General features: G+C 36.3%; 1 protein-coding gene across 1 annotated transcript in view; it reads right to left on the minus strand.

Annotated features, from left to right (window-relative positions):
- Pdzd8 (PDZ domain containing 8) overlaps window positions 1-17,853 on the minus strand; it is a 269,988-nt gene that overhangs the window by 69,883 nt on the left and 182,252 nt on the right. The window contains exon 11 of the mRNA XM_090402639.1: window positions 6,037-6,140. Coding sequence (XP_090258765.1) covers window positions 6,037-6,140 — 104 coding nt within the window. The remainder of the gene's footprint in view (window positions 1-6,036; window positions 6,141-17,853) is intronic.

Here is a 17,853-nt window from a genome sequence, read left to right on the forward strand (position 1 = left end):
CTTGTTCTGTGGGTTTCGAGGTGTACTGTGAAGGGGTGTTGGGAGGTGGCTGTACGTGTTCCAATGGGTTTAGTAGAGAGTGGGGGAATTATTAATGTTGTTTCAGATGAGCATTTTCCATGAAAATATTTGTAGAATATACAAATTGCAGAGACTAAGCATCTAAGATCATGCAAATGGGAGAGAAGAATGAAAGTCAAATCAGAGTAGGAGTGAGAGAGAAAGGTATGGAAATGATAGAAGAGGAGTGAGAGACAAAGGTAAAAAATGATAGAAGAGAGAATAGAAACAGTGAAAGAGAAGGAATGAGAATGTGAGGGAGTGATGTAACCAGGGATGGAGTGATGCCAAGACAGCAGATAAGTAGGGGAACACAGAGTAAAAGAGTTAGAAAAGAGAGTGAGGGATGCAGGTGAGCAATCAAGAAACAGTGTGGTAAGAGCTGTGATGTATGGAGACTCAATGATCTGTGGTGTGCAAGATAGGATGCCAGAGGAGTGTTTGCCTGGAGGAACAATAGAAAGTGTGGCTATGGCAATTAAGTGGGGTGAAAGGGTGGATGAGATGATTGTGATGGTGGGCACAAATGACTTGAGAGGCAATGTAAATCGGGTGGCAAGATATCTGAGATTCTTTCTTAAGGTTGTACAAAAGGACACGCAGAGAGGAAAGATTGTGTGTGCTGCGCCCAGGTATGATAGTGACGAGCTGAGCAGTAATAATGAATAGCATAATAGCCAGAATGTGTCAGAAGAGAGGACTGGAATATGTAGATGCTTGGAGGGCATTTGAGGACAGAAAGGAGCTGTATGTGAGAGACTGCTTGCATTTGAGTGAGGAAGGACATAACATCTGGAGAGATTGCTGTTCTCTGAACGAATGGGTGTGTCAATGCAGGGAAACGAATTCCCTAGGGGGGTGTAGCAGGGGGGTGGTCTCTTGTGGGAATGGGTGCTTGGGGGGGGGATGACATCAAGTAACACTGAGTCCAGTGGGGGTCTTGAGGAGATAAAGAGGTATAGAAGAAGTGACAGTTTTATGCTTATACTAATGCGAGGAGTATCCAGAATAAAGGAGATGAACTGGTGGCGCTGATAGCATTAGCCCGGCCAAAGATTATTGGGATCTCTGAGACGGAAGATGATATAATAACAGGAATAGAAGTAGCAGGGTATAGCATTTTTCGGCAGGATATGAAAGGAAAACACAGTGGTGGAGTATTACTTATGATAAGCAATAAACTATGTCCTCTAAGAGTGGAGGCTTTGGAAGGCAGTAACACTAATGGTTCTGAAAGCATATGGTGTGAGGTAGAGGTGGGATAGAGATAGATAGGGATAGAGGTAGAGATAGAATATTTAGTGGGGTGTTGCTACAAGCCAAGGAATACAGAGGGTTGGGAACAGGAGATACTGGGAAGAGGAAAATGCATGTAGTAATAAGGGAATGGAATTTCTAGAATTCTTGAGGGACAAATGTCCTAGGCAACATGTAATAGAGGGGAACAAGAGGTTTAAGAGTTTTGGATTTGGTCATAGCACCAGAAGAGCAGATAATAACTGAGATGACATCTCTCCCACCAGTTGGAGAGAGAATGACCATGTGGTTTTGACTTGGAAGATGAATAGACATGCAGAATTATCAAAGAAAAGGGAACGTACGTGGAATTATAAGGCAGGTGATTTTAATGGTCTTAGATATCAACTTGGGATAGTTCCATGAAGGGTGGAATTGGAAGGTCAGGATATCATTAGTGCTTGGGAAATTGTGAAGGAATATTTGTTAGCAGCAATAGTAAGCTGTATTCCATGAGTAAAGAAGAGGACACAATTTGGTGTAAAGTGGATGACAAACAATATCAAACAGTAACTGCAGGTGAAAAAGAGATTATGGAAGAGATATAAGGAGAGGGGTGGAGAGCAGATGCATGAAGAATATAAGACTCAGGCCAAAAGAGTGACTAGTATGGTGAGGAAGCTAAAACTGGAATATGAGAAGAGATTGGCACTAAGATCCAAAGAAAATCATAGGGAAATTTTTTAGCTATGTGGCTAGTAGGAGGAGAAATGATTGTGGAAGAATGACATTGTGGGATAAAAATGGGAATAGAGTGACTGATGCAGAAGACATGGTGGAGTTGTTCAATGAACACTTTAATGGAGTATTTCATCCTAGAGAAGTAGGTTTTAATACTACAGGGATAGGGCTGGTTCAAGGTTTGGAGGTGCAAGAGGAGAGTGTTCCAAATATTGAGTACTCTGGATGTCAGTGTGGAACTGGATGGTATTTCACCACAGGTTTTGAGAGAATGTGCTAAAGAACTGACAGCTCCACTGACCTGGCTTTTCAATGAAAGTCTAGCTATGGAAAATGTACCCAAGGAATGGAAGGAAGGTAAGATAGTGCCATTGCATAAGCAATAGCAGACTGGAAGTGTCTAATACAGGGCTCTGTAATGGAAAAGTTGTCTGAGAAGTAATAATTGATTACTATAGATTTTTAGGTGGTGAGTTCAGAAAAAATAGAAAAAAATTCCATCACCCACCAATTTTACCCAATTTCTAATTTTATCGTTTTTATTAGTTGAATTTGGATTTGAATTCAGCGCATTGGTATTTATTTTCATTCTCCTTTATTTACAGCTAATTAGTTGTATAGGTGCGTTTTTGAAATGCCTTTTTATGGTAAATAAAGAAATTTCCACAAAACTTCTCATTCTTAAGATAGGAGAGGGAAGGAGGAAGGAATGCATATAAAAGTGCAGGTGGCTACTTTGAATCTGATTCGCCGAGATAACTGATCACTTTCCTGTTGTCACAGATACATGTTTTCTTGTGTGATTCTTTAGTCGTTGACTACTGAGGTTATCATATTTCTGAAAGGTGGCATATTTTCTAAGAAGAAAGAGATTTTTGTCCTTACTTTTCAGAGGAAGGTGATTTAGTTTACTGTAGCGATATTCCTGGACTGGTAAGCAAATTCAACGTAAAATATGAAGTTATTGATTGGAAGTTGCTTATCGATTCCTCAAAAAGACGCCTCAAAGCTGCGCTTCTCCAAAATTACAATAAGTATGCTTCAGTACCAGTAACACATTCCGTGCATTTGAAAGAACGATACGAAAATTTAGTCTTCATTCTCAGCAAACTTAAGCACAATGATCATGAATGGACAGTTTGCGGTAATCTTTAAGATTACCGCAGACTGTGATCTATGATTTTGGGACAAAAAAGAGGATACACCAAATACCCGTGCTTTTTGTGTGAGTGGGACAGCAGAGATTGAGAGCAACATTGGATCAAGAAGGAATGGCCAGAAAGAGTCACATTAGAACCTGGAAGTAAAAATGTATTACACGAAATTCTGGTTGCTCGGGAAAAAATCCTTTTACCCCCACTTCACATAAAGCTGGGATTGATGAAACAATCTGTCAAGGCTTTGGCGAAAGAAGGAGTGTTTTAAAATACGTGTGGAAAATTTCCGGGATTATCTACAGCAAAATTGAAAGGAAATATTTTTATCGGTCCGAACATCAGGAAATTTATGAAGGATAAACTGTTTGAAGAAAAAATTGCAAATGTTGAAAAAGAAGCATGGAAAGCTTTGAAACAGGTGGTGCCAAATTTTTTGGAAATCACAAGGACCCCAACTATAAAATGATTGGGGAAGACATGCTACAGGAAATTCAAGGATTTGGGATGCCCCATGAGCTTAAAAGTGCACTTTCTCAACTCTCATTTAGACTACTTTCCTGAGAATCTGGGAAACTGCCAGCGAAGAGCAAGGAGAGCAATTCCACCAAGACATCAAGGAGATGGAAAGAAGGTATCAGGGCAGGTGGAATGTCAACATGATGGCGGACTGTTGCTGGATGTTGCACAGAGACGACCGGGGAAAAGAATTTCGCAGAAAAAGTTCAAAAAGAAGCTTTGAAGGAAAAAGATACCACAACAAAATATAAAGTATGTACTAAAGATTAATCTTTAATTACTTTAATTAAAACATTTTTTCCCAATACTTTCATTCCAAAAATGTTTACAAAAAATTTTAAATACTGTTATTTTACTTAATATAATGCATTTTAAAAGTATTTTACTGTAATATTGAGATCCATTTTATGAAAAATCCTTATGTGATAGAGAAAAATGGAAGAGATATTTGAAATCAGCAGTCAAAAATAAATCAGAAACAGTTAGTTTCCAGACAACTTTTCATGACTTGAATTTTGCAGGCCTATAATTATAGGCCAGTTTGTGTGTCATCAGCAGATGACACACAAACTGGCATTGGGCAGATGAGGATAATGCTATCTGTGAGAATCAACATGGATTTGTTAAGGTGCACTCTTGCTTTAGTAATATGATTGCCTTTTATAATCAAGTAACAAGAGCAGTAGATCAGGGAAAGGCAGTATATGCCTTTCCCTCATCAATTGGATTTTGCCAAGGCATTTGACAGGATGCCACATCATAAGTTGATATTTAAGTTGCAGCACATAGGTTTAGATGTCGGGTTAGTCAACTAGATTCAGGATTGGCTGTCTAATAGGTATCAGAGAGTTGTGTATGGTGGGGCAATATCACGGAGGCAGAAGGTTACAAGTGGGGTTCCACAAGGCTCAGTACTGGGACCTGTATTGTTTAACCTTTATATTAATAACATTGTCAATGGATTGCAAGGGGATATTCAGTTGTTTGCAGATGATGTGAAGCTGGGAAGGGTTATTAGTAATAATGCAGATGTGGCAGCCCTGCAAGAGGATTTGAATAAACTAGACAGATGGGCAAATAAATGGGGAGAGTTATGGTTTAATGCAGCAAAATGTGAAGTCTTGAAGTTTGGGATACATCGGTGGGAGGCTGCATACTTGTTTGAAGGAGCTGGGGGTTATGACTGATAGAAAACTGAAAGGGAGCATATTGCAAAAGGCAGTGAAGGTAGCCCAGAGGATTGCTGCAATACTGAGAAGGATGCTGACGTGCAGAGATAAAAGATTTATTATTCTGTTGTATAAGACACTTAGACTATTGTTCTCAAATTTGGTCCCCAGGATTTTAAGGTGATAAATTAACTGTGGAAAGGGTAAAGAGACAGATAACAAAGACAGCTTCAGGACTGTACAATGTTAGTTGTGAGGATCGACTGAGGGAATATGGACTGCAGAGTTTGGTGGATAGAAGGAGAGGTGATATGATCGAGACTTTTAAACTGTTGAGAGGCAGTTATAGGGTTTACACTGGGGAGTTCTTTCACTTAGTGGAACAGCAGGAAGGACCAATGTGACAAGGGGCCATCCATGGAAGTTACAAAAGGAAGCTGTGAACAAGAGGATGAGGAGTGGAGGGTGGTTGAACCATGGAATGCATTGCCTGATAGAGTGGTGAGAGCAAGACCAGTCAATGAGTTCAAGGAATGGTATGATAGACTTAGTGTTTCCTAGGAAGGACCTCCCACGATGAGGCTCTTGACTCCATGGAGGCCTGAATAATAATAATAATAATAAAACTAAATTTCTCTTGTAAGCCTTGATTAAATTTACTTTTGTTTTTAGAAGCTTTATCATGCATGGTGAAAATTTATTATTACTACCATCCATCATAAAAACACTCAGAATTACTGCTAGGAAAGTAACAAACTTAATATTATTCGGTATGGTTGTTCAGTTCTTTGGTATGAATGGTTGGTTTGTAAACTGTCGCATGTCACTTTGGACAAACAGTGCTCTTTACTAGAAGTAAATAAATAAATTGACATTTCTGTGATTTTTAAAAGAATGATATGTAAACATTACTATTTCCTTGTTGATTATTTCTTGTGATATGATTTCATTATTGTAAAATATATTCAAGAAGCTCTAACTTTTTTTTTATTATTATTATATATATATAATATAATATTAAAAAAAGATCTTAAATATCATCAGAAGCATTTCTCTTAAAGGAACTATTAAACTGTAACATTTTATAATTTGTCAGAATTGGTTATGTAGTTATTATAAATACACAATCATATTTATACAAAATAAACATGGATTACCTAGTTAGCTGATAATTTGGAGGAAGGAGTCTGGCTATATGCAGATGGAAACCCTGAGTGGTAGAACTGCATTCTTCAAGCACTGGTGTTAGAGGAATACTAGCCTAAAATATAAGATATTAATCAGGAAAATTACTGCTAATATTAATTTTAAGTAAAGGAAATATATAACTGCTCAAACATTAAGTGAAAAGAAACAAACATCCTCATCCCATTAAATTTTAATATTCAAGTCTATATGCAATTCACTAATCATTTTTATGCTTAATAGTTGTGAAGAAATAGACATTCAGAAGAAAGAGAAGAAAATTAGTTTCTATACTTGAGCACAGTCACTCTTGCCAAAGGAATAGAATATAACTCCAAATGCCAAACTCCAAATCCTTAAGCCAAAAAGATCCTTATAAATTTTATTCACACCTAGTTATAAGAATGGGATATTCCGAAGACGTGGCTTTACTAAAATGTTGTGATATTCATTTTATAGGTTGGTCACTAAACCCATGAGATAGTGCATATTTTCAACTATTGTGGCATACAGAGATTTCTTGCAAAGCATTATTTTCCTATACGTGGCAACTAAAAGAAAAAAATGACTACGGAAAGATAACTTTCCATGATAGATAGTTATATGCAACTAAGGGAGAAATGACAGAAAGAAGCAAAATATTTGAGCAACTTGGCTGATCACTTTGAGACTGATGTGAGGATAGAGGTAGATAAACTGAAGGTGCTTAGGATATTACAAAATCTTATTGTCAATACAGCCAAATTATAGCATCCTTATATGTTATAAGAAAATGCAAGAGAATTAGCATTGCCACTAACCACACTGTTCAACTTAAATCTTAGCATTACAAGGTTCCAAGAGAGTGGTATGAATACGAAATAGTTCATTACATAGAGGATACTCCATGACAGAAACACAAATTATGAACCAATCAGCATCTCAGGTGTAGTGGTTAAGGTGTTAGATAAGTTGGATGAGGGCAGAATTTGGAAATGGGTGGATAGGAATGAGTGGCAGCATGCTCTGTGAAAGATAAGTCCTGCTTACTAATTTATTCACTTTCTATAATAAAGTGACAGTTAAGCTGGATAAAGATGAATAACTACAACATGATATACTGATGGACTTCGCAAAAGCATCTGATAGGATATTACACAGAAGTTATGTTATGCTAATAACATAACTAAGAAGGTGGCTGATAGACAAACACCACAGAGCAGTATATGGTGCAAATCCAAGAGGTAGGCGAGTAATCAGTGGTGTGCCATAGGAGCCTGCTATTTAATCCACATAATTAATGATATACAGAACAATCTTAAAGGAAATATCCAGTTATTTGTAGATGATGATGCAAAACTGGGAAGAACAGCAGTTAATAAAGGTGATGCTGAGTTGCAGGATGATAGCAAGTCTAATGTGACAAAGTGTAAGGTTATGTATTAGAATCAAAATATTAAAAACTATGTATTACACTGATGGAACTGAACTGAAGGAAACTGACAAGGTTTGTTACAGTGTGCAAATAGCAACACTTAGTTAATACTGGGAATAGTTTAAACTTGTAATGAACAACCCAAAGAATTAATGTCTTAATTACTTAATCAGCACATCTATGGATCTATAGTTAGTTTCAATTAGGACTTTAGTTTTTTGTGTTGTCTGTTACAATTTTAAACTGTTCCTGCTATCAGTTGTTGCTGTTTGTACTCTGAAAATGCTAGGTAGAAAACCAGTGAAAATATATTACTTCTTTTCTTATTAGTATCCTATGTTGTGAATTAAATTGTGAAAGAAAACTCAACATGACTGCCAATGCGCATGTCTTTCTACTCTTCATTCTCACATTGTTCATGTTTTCCTTAAAGTCAGTTCACATATTTACATATTTTAGTAATTTAAATATACAGTCAGGTCTCTTTTTATGCAGTAGATATGTTCCCCAGAAAACCGCATATAAAAAAAATCGCGCAAAAAAAGACCTAACTTACGTTGAAAAATTAGGGATACGCTCCATAATTTTCTTAAAATGCATAAAACCAAAGCAATGAATTAAAATAAACCTAAAATCACATAAAAAAGTTTATAAAAATTCAAGACAATAATAATGCCTAAGTTTGTTTTAAAGCTTTATTCATTTAATTTTATTGAAAAGTAAAAATTTTTTTTACATTTTTTCATCAGAATTATCATCGCTATTAGACAATATTCAGCAATGTTGGAAAACTGGCGCGAAATCACTTTCATCACCAGAAGATACAGCCAGCACATCAGATCTGTATGATAAAAGCAATGGCTCTTCACAAACAGAATTAGCTTCACCCTCGTTCTGTGCTGATTTTTTTCATCTGACAATGTAATTAGTGATTAAACTTTGTGATGATGATTTCACTAATTTTTTACACAGCTTGCAATATCCAGACATACAGTTCTTCAGCTTACATTGGAATTTAAAGGCTCGTTCAAAATTTGTGTCATTAACAAGAAAATGATTTCCCAACTTATTGCACAGTTCAAGACCTTCTCAAATTATATTTGCAGGGGGACAGGTTTTTCTTCCGCTTCACTATCGTTTTCTGGACCTTCGACGATATTTAAAATAATCAATATCCAATAATATCATAGTCACTTAAGGCATTATCCATAAGCAATTAGTCTACATCATTCTGTCTAAATATATCAAAACCTTCTCCAATTTCATGTGGCAAAATAATGATTTCAGCTGATAATGTAGATGTAATGTAGGCCAAGATGCTTTCCAGCAGCCATTTAAAGTTTGCGGTCTTATTTCAGCAATAACAGATACAACATGATTTTAACAGTCCAAAATAGAAAATTTTTTCCAAACATCGGTTACTGTTAATGATTCCTTTTCTAGTTTATCTAATATAAATTGAAAAGTGTGCTTAATGTAATGTTTTTTAAAAGTAGCAATTATGCCTTGATCTAATGGCTGAATAATGCTTGTTGTATTGAATGGAATAAAACACTACCTGCAGATGACTTGGTGTATAGTCAACAATTAATAAAACTTAAATTGTACATGTTTGGTCTGATGTATTAAAATAATTTTTTCTCGACATCCTCGTGAAGAAAGAAGATAACAATTTCCAACTCTCCATTTACAAGAAACCCACAGATACAGGTAGATATCTACATTATTTGTCCAACCATCATAGATCACAAAAACACAGCATCATTCACATGCTCCGTAATAGAGCCTTAAGGTCTATTTCAAAAGAAGCAGATGTACAGAGAGAACTGTCACTAATGGCCAACACTCTATCTCTGAATGGATACCCTTCTAACATTTTAAACAAATTGCTATTTAAAGACAACCACCAACAACGTGTTACGGTGCCCCAATATGTGTCCACAGCTGTCATTCCATATATTAATTCAGTTTCAACAAAATTGGCGAGAATGTTAAAAGCTCATAACATCAGAGTGGCTTTTAAACCAACTACCACGATCAGACAAATCTTAAGATTACCCAAAGATGAGGTACCTTTCTTCAAATGTCCTGGAGTATATGAAATTCCATGCATGTGTGGCCTTTCTTACATTGGTCAGACTTCTAGAAGTTTTGAAATAAGACGGAAGGAATATGTGGGGGATGTCAATCATAATAGAATCATCACATCTGGTTTAGCTCATCATTTCTCAACATCAAATCACATTATAGATTGGAAAAACAGTTCTATGCCTTACATCGAGAATGACTACAGACACAGAACTTTCAAAGAAGCAGCTGTAATACTACACACAGGCAATAACTTAAATAGAAATCAAGGTATTATTCTTAAAGACATACGAAAAAATCTCATCATCTCTCTCAGTTCAACAGAACAACAATATGCAAAAAACTACACAATACATGGTCATGTACCGGATTCTGACTGAAGCATTTGAACACATGCACGCCATCAAACACGAATGATCAAATGTAATGGCCTAACAGTTAAAAGTGTATGTTTTACATGTAACTTAATTGCATTTGTTTTCACACCAGTTCAGCTTTGAAAATGCTAGACAGTGGCTAGTGAAACTTGTTGGCTTTTTGTATATTTTATCATTTATCTTCAGGTCTTTTAACAATAAAAGTTGTTTAATTAATAAAACTTTAAAATTGAGAGCTTTTTGCTTCATATATGTTTCCACTTCTGGCACAAAGCAATTATTGAACCGTTCAGTAAATACAGCGGTTATTACCCAAGGGTTTGTATTAGCCATCCAATGTACCAGCAGCTGTTTTATCTTTGCCTTTTAGAGCACATGGTCTTAGAGATCGATTTACTAGGAGGGGGGGTTTCGACATTCGATCTCCTGATGCATTGCTACAAAGTAACAACGTTACTCGATCTTTGCTTGCTTTAAACCCACTTGCTTTTTTCTCAGACTTTGCGATGCAAGTTCGACTAGGCATTTTCTTTCAAAACAATCCTGTTTTATCAGCGTTAAACACTTGATTGTGACAATATCTGCCATCTTCAATAATTTTGGCTAACTTCTCTTGAAACGTTTTGGCTACTTCTTCATCTGCTGCTGCAACCTCACCTGTAATCTTCACATTATGAAGTGAATTTCTTTTTAAAAACACTGTAAGCCATCCTTTGCTAGCCGAAAATTCTTTATCAGCCTGGGAAATGGAAGTAGATGGTTCCAATTGCTTTATCTTTAAAACCGAAGAGCTTTTTGTTTAATTAAATAACCACTTATAGGAATTCTTCTTTGAGTTATTCTTCAATCCAAATTATGAGCACTCGTTCCGTTTTTTCTAATAAAGTATCTCTTGAGTACGATGATAATTTGGCACTTACTTTTATGCCAGAAATGACAGATTTTCTTATTGCTACTTCAATCTTTTTAATTTCTCTTATAGTAGATTTGTCTAAATTAAAATGTTTACTGATTGCTGTAGATCCCTCTCCTTTTGCTAAGCAATCTAAAATTGCAATTTTCATTTAAAGAATTGCTTTTCTTTGGTGCTTTTTTTCTCCATTGGGTCAAATTAAACCTTTAAAATAAAAATTACCAAAATTTAGACTTACAATAATGAAAAGACAAACACTTACATGCAAAATTAAACTTCACGGACATTCACTGCTTACACGTTACTCACGTTATGCCAGAATGTGTTGCAACATGCTGTTCATTATGTACAACTGGGAAATCCTGAATTCGCATGAAATATGCACCGTATAACTTCAAAACCGCATAAAAAAGATATACATAAAAAGAGACCTGAGTGTACCTACCAAAAATAGGATTCTCTTTAATTATTGGTTTCTAAAATGAAACAACATTCTTTTTCTCTTCCTTCTCAATGTGGTTTTAGATTCACTCATAAAACATAACATGATTTAAGGCATGCGAGCCAGATGAGCAAACAGGAACAATTGTGTCTGCCTCAAGGTCAAGTACAATGATGTTTTTTTTTTTTTTTTTTTTTTTTTTTTTTTTTTTTTTTTTTTTTTAGGTGACTCCCATTCACAAAAGGCTTCCAACTCAATAGTACATTCATACTGTGGATGGGAGAAGGTTTTTTTTTCTCTCTCTCTCTCTCTCTCTCTATATATATATATATAAAATTGACAGCCTATTTTTCTACCCACTGCAGGATGAAGGCCTCTCCCATTGCAGGAGATTTTGGGTCTATTACTCCTATCGTGACACAGTCCATATTGGGAGAAGACAATCGCAAACATCCATGCCTACACGGGATTCGAACCTTCATATATATATATATATATATATATATATATATATATATATATATATACATATATATATACACATACATATATATACACACACACAGGGTGTTCGGGATAAATTTGACATATTTATAATTAATTATATTTTTCCGTAAGTTACATGTATTAACACACACTTCTCTTCATTTAAAAGTTTGGACCCTTCTTCATTCATATACAAGATGTCAGAAAGGATGGATAGCTGGAACCCACCTGAATCATGGAAGAGAATAACTTGTATCATGATGATTCGTGCCCGCCATCAAAATAAGGATATTACGACTGCTGCCCAATGCTCCCTGAATACAGTAAAAACAATCAGGCATGAACTAGAGACTTGCAATGGTGACTACGAGGATGTAGCAAGAAGAAAGATCCCTAGCAGACGATCTGATTGCGTTCGTACAGCAGAATTCCTCGCAAATCTGCAGGAACAGGTGTTGAAGAACCCTGGCATTGGAATTCGGGCTTTGTTCGCGGAGTTGCTAACTGTAGTCAAGCCCTGGATAACAAGGGTAGCCAATGGTAGGCCGTATGTATGGCAGCAGGATTCGGCCCCTTGCCACACCTCTGGGAAAAGTCAAAAATGGTTGTCTGAAAATTTCTACGACTTCACCAGTCCAAATGTTTGGCCTCCAAACTCCCCAGACCTTAACCCCATGGATTATTTTGTATGGGGCGCAGTTGAAAAAGACACCAATCGCACTTCCAGTAATACAAAAGCCCAGTTAATGGATAAAATTAAAACAGTTTTTGCGGCCCTTCCCAGGGAGACTGTAGCATCAGCTTGTTCGAGGTTCCGAAGCAGGATTGAACTGTGATCGATGCTAATGGTGGTTATTTTGAGTAAATCTTGTTGATAGTATTGTAATTAACTCTGCCTGTAATGTTTTTTTGTCAATTCATTAAATTTAATAGATACAAAGAAGATTTTCTTTTTCCTTACGAAACTGTCAAATTTATCCCGAACACCCTGTATGTTTTATTTTTTTTACTTTTGTATTTTTTTCATTTATTTTTTATGTAGTCTGGAAACCTAGCTCTAGTGAACAAACATGGAACTTTTTTCAAGCCACTTCAAACTTCCAATAAGTGGAGTGGTGGTCTCACACTGGGTGATGATGAAATTCATCTCCTGCCTAAAGACAATCACAAACGACTATTCCCACAGTGAGATTCAAACCAGCAGCCTGTTGGTTGGAGAGTGGATATGCTAACCGCTCAGGCTTAAACCATGACACATAATGCATGACCAGTGAGGAAGCTGGCAATCCAATCACAAGGTGTAGAAGGGAGAGCATAAGATGGCAGTTGGTTCAGGAGGCCTCGTGCCAGGCATGAACAAATGCCTTAGAAATATCGAAAGTGATAACATGAATTTCTACAAATCTTACTATGGCCTAAGTCCAAAGGTAGGTGAGATTATTATTATTACTTGACAACTCCAGGGAGTCCAAGGACTCATCATGGGAGGGCACTCTACTCTACTCTACTCAATACATCTCATCATCTTCACTACTACTTAATTCTCCAACTACAACACTACAGACCATCAATGTCATCTATCGCCCATCATCTCATCATCTCCAACAACAGTATTTTTTGTCTGTAAATTGCATGTGTTCTGAAGGCTAATTTGTCTGTATGCTAATTTGTGATAGCTAATTAACTGATGAGTAAAGATAATGAAGCTGGTTATTGATAACCTTCTCCCTCAATTTTGAAAGTACTGAGGTGACAGTAATGGGACAATAGTTAGATGGCCAATTTTTGTCTCCCATTTTGGGTACAAGCTGGATGTGGGCTTCCATTATAAAGGTGATACAGTATGGGTGTCAATTCTGGAACACAAGTCTTGAGCACAACCGAAGGAATACCATCTGGAGCAAGAGCCTTATTAGTATTAAGATTAACGAGGGTTTTTCTGATGTCCATTTGAAGTAAGTTGAGAGGAGGCATGCAGTAGGCAGTTTGTGGAGGTACGAGGTGATTTGCCTTGATCATCTAGGCAGGAATTGGAGGAAAAAACTGATGCCAAGAGGTCCTCTACCTTTTCCTTCGGTGAAGTTACCATAGTGACTTCAGGATGCAAGAGAGGTGGCAACATGTAAGGGCAGAAGTTATGCCCAATGGCTGTTATTGATATTTAAATACTTATCCAATTTACCTACTACTTCTAGCATAAGATCTTCTGCTCATATAAAAAACACTTTGGTTTTTATAAATAAAATTGGTGATCTTCATCTGGAGGTTTCAGATGTTATGATCAGCTTAGATACTCAATCCTTCTTTATTAATATTCTTTTATCAGTCACCATTGAATTACTTAGAGAAGAATTTCCTTCAGGTAGTGTTAAGCTATCTGGTTTTGTTATATGTTCTGGTTATTTCTCCTTTAAAAACAAATTATATCAACAAATTGAGGAAACAGCTGTGGGCATCCTATTTCTCCTACAATTCCCAACTTCTTAATGGAACACTTTGAATAATTTAAATAACGTATCTTTGATAACATTTCACATAGACCTACATGTAGGTACAGATATGTGAATGGTATATTTTTCAAATTTGAAATGGCTCTGCCTCTGAGTTGCAGTAGTTTCTTTACAAATTAAATATACTTCAATCCCAGGATTCAATTCACTTTAGAAAAAAAATTAAATAATCAAAGAGCCTTTTTTAGATTTCTAATTCTTTGTCAACCAATGGAAGCTTATAATTTTCAGAAGACTCAAAATAATGTATACTACTCTGAGTAATGTATATGTGCATTTACATAAGTTGCCATTTAATTAGTACTCTGAGCTAAAAGTACACAAAGAAAGTAACAATAAAAAAAGATTCAGAGAGGGAGAGAGGCCATTGTTATGGGGGGAAACATGAGAATTATAAAGAATAATCAGGAATTTTATAGATTTGATCACTACTTCATTTTAAATTTAAAGGTGATAAAATATATATTCTAATAAATTAAATATACAGGTAACCCTTGTATAACACAGATGTTAGGTTCCACAGAAGTGCTGCGTTATATAAATCACATTATGCGATACTCAGATCATATAGAAAAAGTAGGGTTATGTTCCAAAATCGTTTTTTTTTAATTTTTTAATTATATAAACAACAACATATCCAACAAAAAATTTATTTTATTTAATTCAGGTAACAAATACATAGTATAAAATTATAAAAATTACAAATTGTGAGCAAACTTCATTGCACATAATGCATAAGTGTTAAGGCAAAATTAAATAATATGCATATTTTAATAGTCATCACTGTCTTCAAAAATAACATTTTGTAGATGTTCATTATTTATGAGTCACCGGACCTAGTCATCACTTGAAATCTCTTGGACATAATTTCTAGAATTCTCATTGCATACTTCGGCTGGTTTAGTTATCAAGAAGTCAGTAATAAGACCTTGCTTACCACTATGCTGCAATTTTTTTATTAAGTTCATAATATTGTTATATCCTCTATTTCTATATTTTGTCCCTTTTAACCTTTAAGGTTAGTCTACACTTAACACGTTGTTCTCTTAAACCTTTCCCCTTAAAAAAAAAAAAAAAAAAAAAATCAGCTAACGCCATTTTATTTCCGTATACGGGAGTAGGCGAGGCCATTTAGCCCTATCTAACTTTTTGGAGACTGAGTGGGCAGTTCAATCTCCACTGGTACCAATCAGAGAATAGATGGCCCAAGGCTATCACTAATTAAGTGGTACACAATGAAGAGAGATGGCTCAAATGTGCCGCCATCTCGTGATCCCTAACACAATATATTTAATGTCTGAAATAATGTGGGTTCTATGGTCGATTTTCTTCTTGAGTTTACAGGACGAAAAACCCAAGTTTCCGGGAGAAAAAACCCGCTTGCCCGTGCCAGAGATCGACTAACTCGGGAACCGGTCGAAAAAAGGCTTAGAAAAATTTCCTCTAGTCGCCAACTAGACTCTAAACCAAGTCTTCCTTCGTGTGGCCAAGCGCTGTGGTGTGCAAACGCCACATCCACTGAGCTACATAGGCTTTCCCCTTTTTTTTAAACAAACAAAATCTTTGGCCGCTCTTAAGTTTAATCACATGTAGGATACTTAATGATTAGGGCTTTGTCCTAGAATGAGACGCAGCCATTAAACATATCTTCTGAGACAGTCCACCTGATAAGCATTGACAAATTTATTTTTTAACTGTGCCAGCCAATACCGAGGATAAATGAGACTCTTATCCAGGATGGCTCTCTCAGAGTGATACACTGTAACTAAACTAAAGTAAATTTCTAACTTCTGTTCACTATATTCTTGCATGCAGTCATGGTCCGCTTTGTTAAATTATACACGTGGGTTCTTCCCGCTAAGTTCGATAATAATTTTATGAGTGGCTGTTTGAATTCATATACTAAACCAGATCAGGCAGGTACTAAGAAACATTAATTAATTAAAGAAATGATACATGAAAGTCTTATTTCTTGGTAATCTGAATCAAATTTTAGTAAGATATCTGGTTCATTACTACTAATGAAATACACGAACAAATTTGCTTGGACCACCGCTATATGTAACCTAACATTATCTCATCACAAGTTGCCACACATTCTACACTCACATGGTCACCAGTTATATCACTTAACACAACACAATTAATTCATACAAATTAAACAGAGCCCTTCTAGGCAGACAGTTTTCAAACAAAGATGGGTCTATGCCAAGTTGGATGCCATTCCTAAAGTTCCATATAATAAGTCCACTACACAAGATGTTCTTTGGAAAACACACAATTCCTTAACCATGAATATATAATACAAGTCTACATTACCATCTTTGAAATGATACTCGTTCCTTTCTTCTGCCTTGTCTGGGCATCAAGGCTTCTTCTCAGTCTTCTGCTCTTCTGGTCACCTTCAACAACTGTACGGCCAGATTCTCAGCAGGAATGGTGATATGGCTCAGGAGCTTAGCCAGAACGGACAGCATCTACTTGGTTCTTCCGTTGCACAATATAGCATAGCTATCCTAGTCCAAGGAAATAGCTAGCCCTATTCCATACGCTGTGGCAGACGACTCATACCTTCCACAGTCAGCCTGGAACTTCTCCGTAGGTGCAGACTGGACCAACGTCCAAGAAGTTAGGAAACATGAACCAAAAAAGCCTCGATTGGGGCTTGCTTGACCTTTTTGTTTTCATGCTCTTCCTGGCGTTTCTCGTATATCGCGATGCCCTCCAACGTGGTCACATGGGTTTTCATCACGGCATCGATCTCCTTCCACTACATCGCACGTGCTTTTTGCGTGTTTTCTTAGAAAGCTCTCTAGTTTCTCTTTCTCATAATTTCTCTCCCCCCCCCCACCCGGTACAATTAACACTGGACGGTCAAAAGGTGGCCCTTGGACTCTGGCTTACAGATTTTGCTATCCTATGACAAATAAAATGGGGTTCTTAAATTAATTCAATACATCAGATAATTTCTCTATCAGACCCTTATAACAGGTTAGGCCTTATAAATTTCTTTCATTTGTTATATAATTTCTTACTCCTATCTTAGCGTTATATACATATATATATATATACATTTCCAGTTTATGGCCAACACAACAATTCTCTGCCTATTTTCAAAGAGAGTTGTTCCTGAATAAAAAAAAATGGTAATTCTTTTTCTTGGGTTATTCAGGACATAACAATATGGAGCTAAACTTGGGTGGAGAGAGGGTGCTAGTGGGTCAAGCGCTATGGACGCGTTTTGAAGAGCTCCTGATTCAGATAAGTTTTACCAGGAATAATTAAGTATATATGCGTAATTGTTTAAGTAAGAGCGGCTGTAAACGTTGTACGCTACCGATATTATTGGTGTGGGGTTTTTTTTCTTGCTTAAACTAAATACGAAAACGTTAATATTAGACCTAGTAACCTGCATAGAAAAAAAAAAAAAAATGGCGGCGGCATTGTCATTCCATGATTTTAATTTGGATTTCAGTCGGTTCGTTAAGTGTGAGGTCTGTTATATGTATTCCTTCGATTACATAAATGATTTGTGGATGTTTAGTGCGGATGGAAGAAG

Source organism: Typopeltis vanoorti, chromosome 13 (assembly GCF_054136105.1).
Source record: "Typopeltis vanoorti isolate ZY-2024b chromosome 13, IOZ_Tvanoo_1.0, whole genome shotgun sequence".
Lineage (NCBI taxonomy): Eukaryota > Metazoa > Arthropoda > Arachnida > Uropygi > Thelyphonidae > Typopeltis > Typopeltis vanoorti.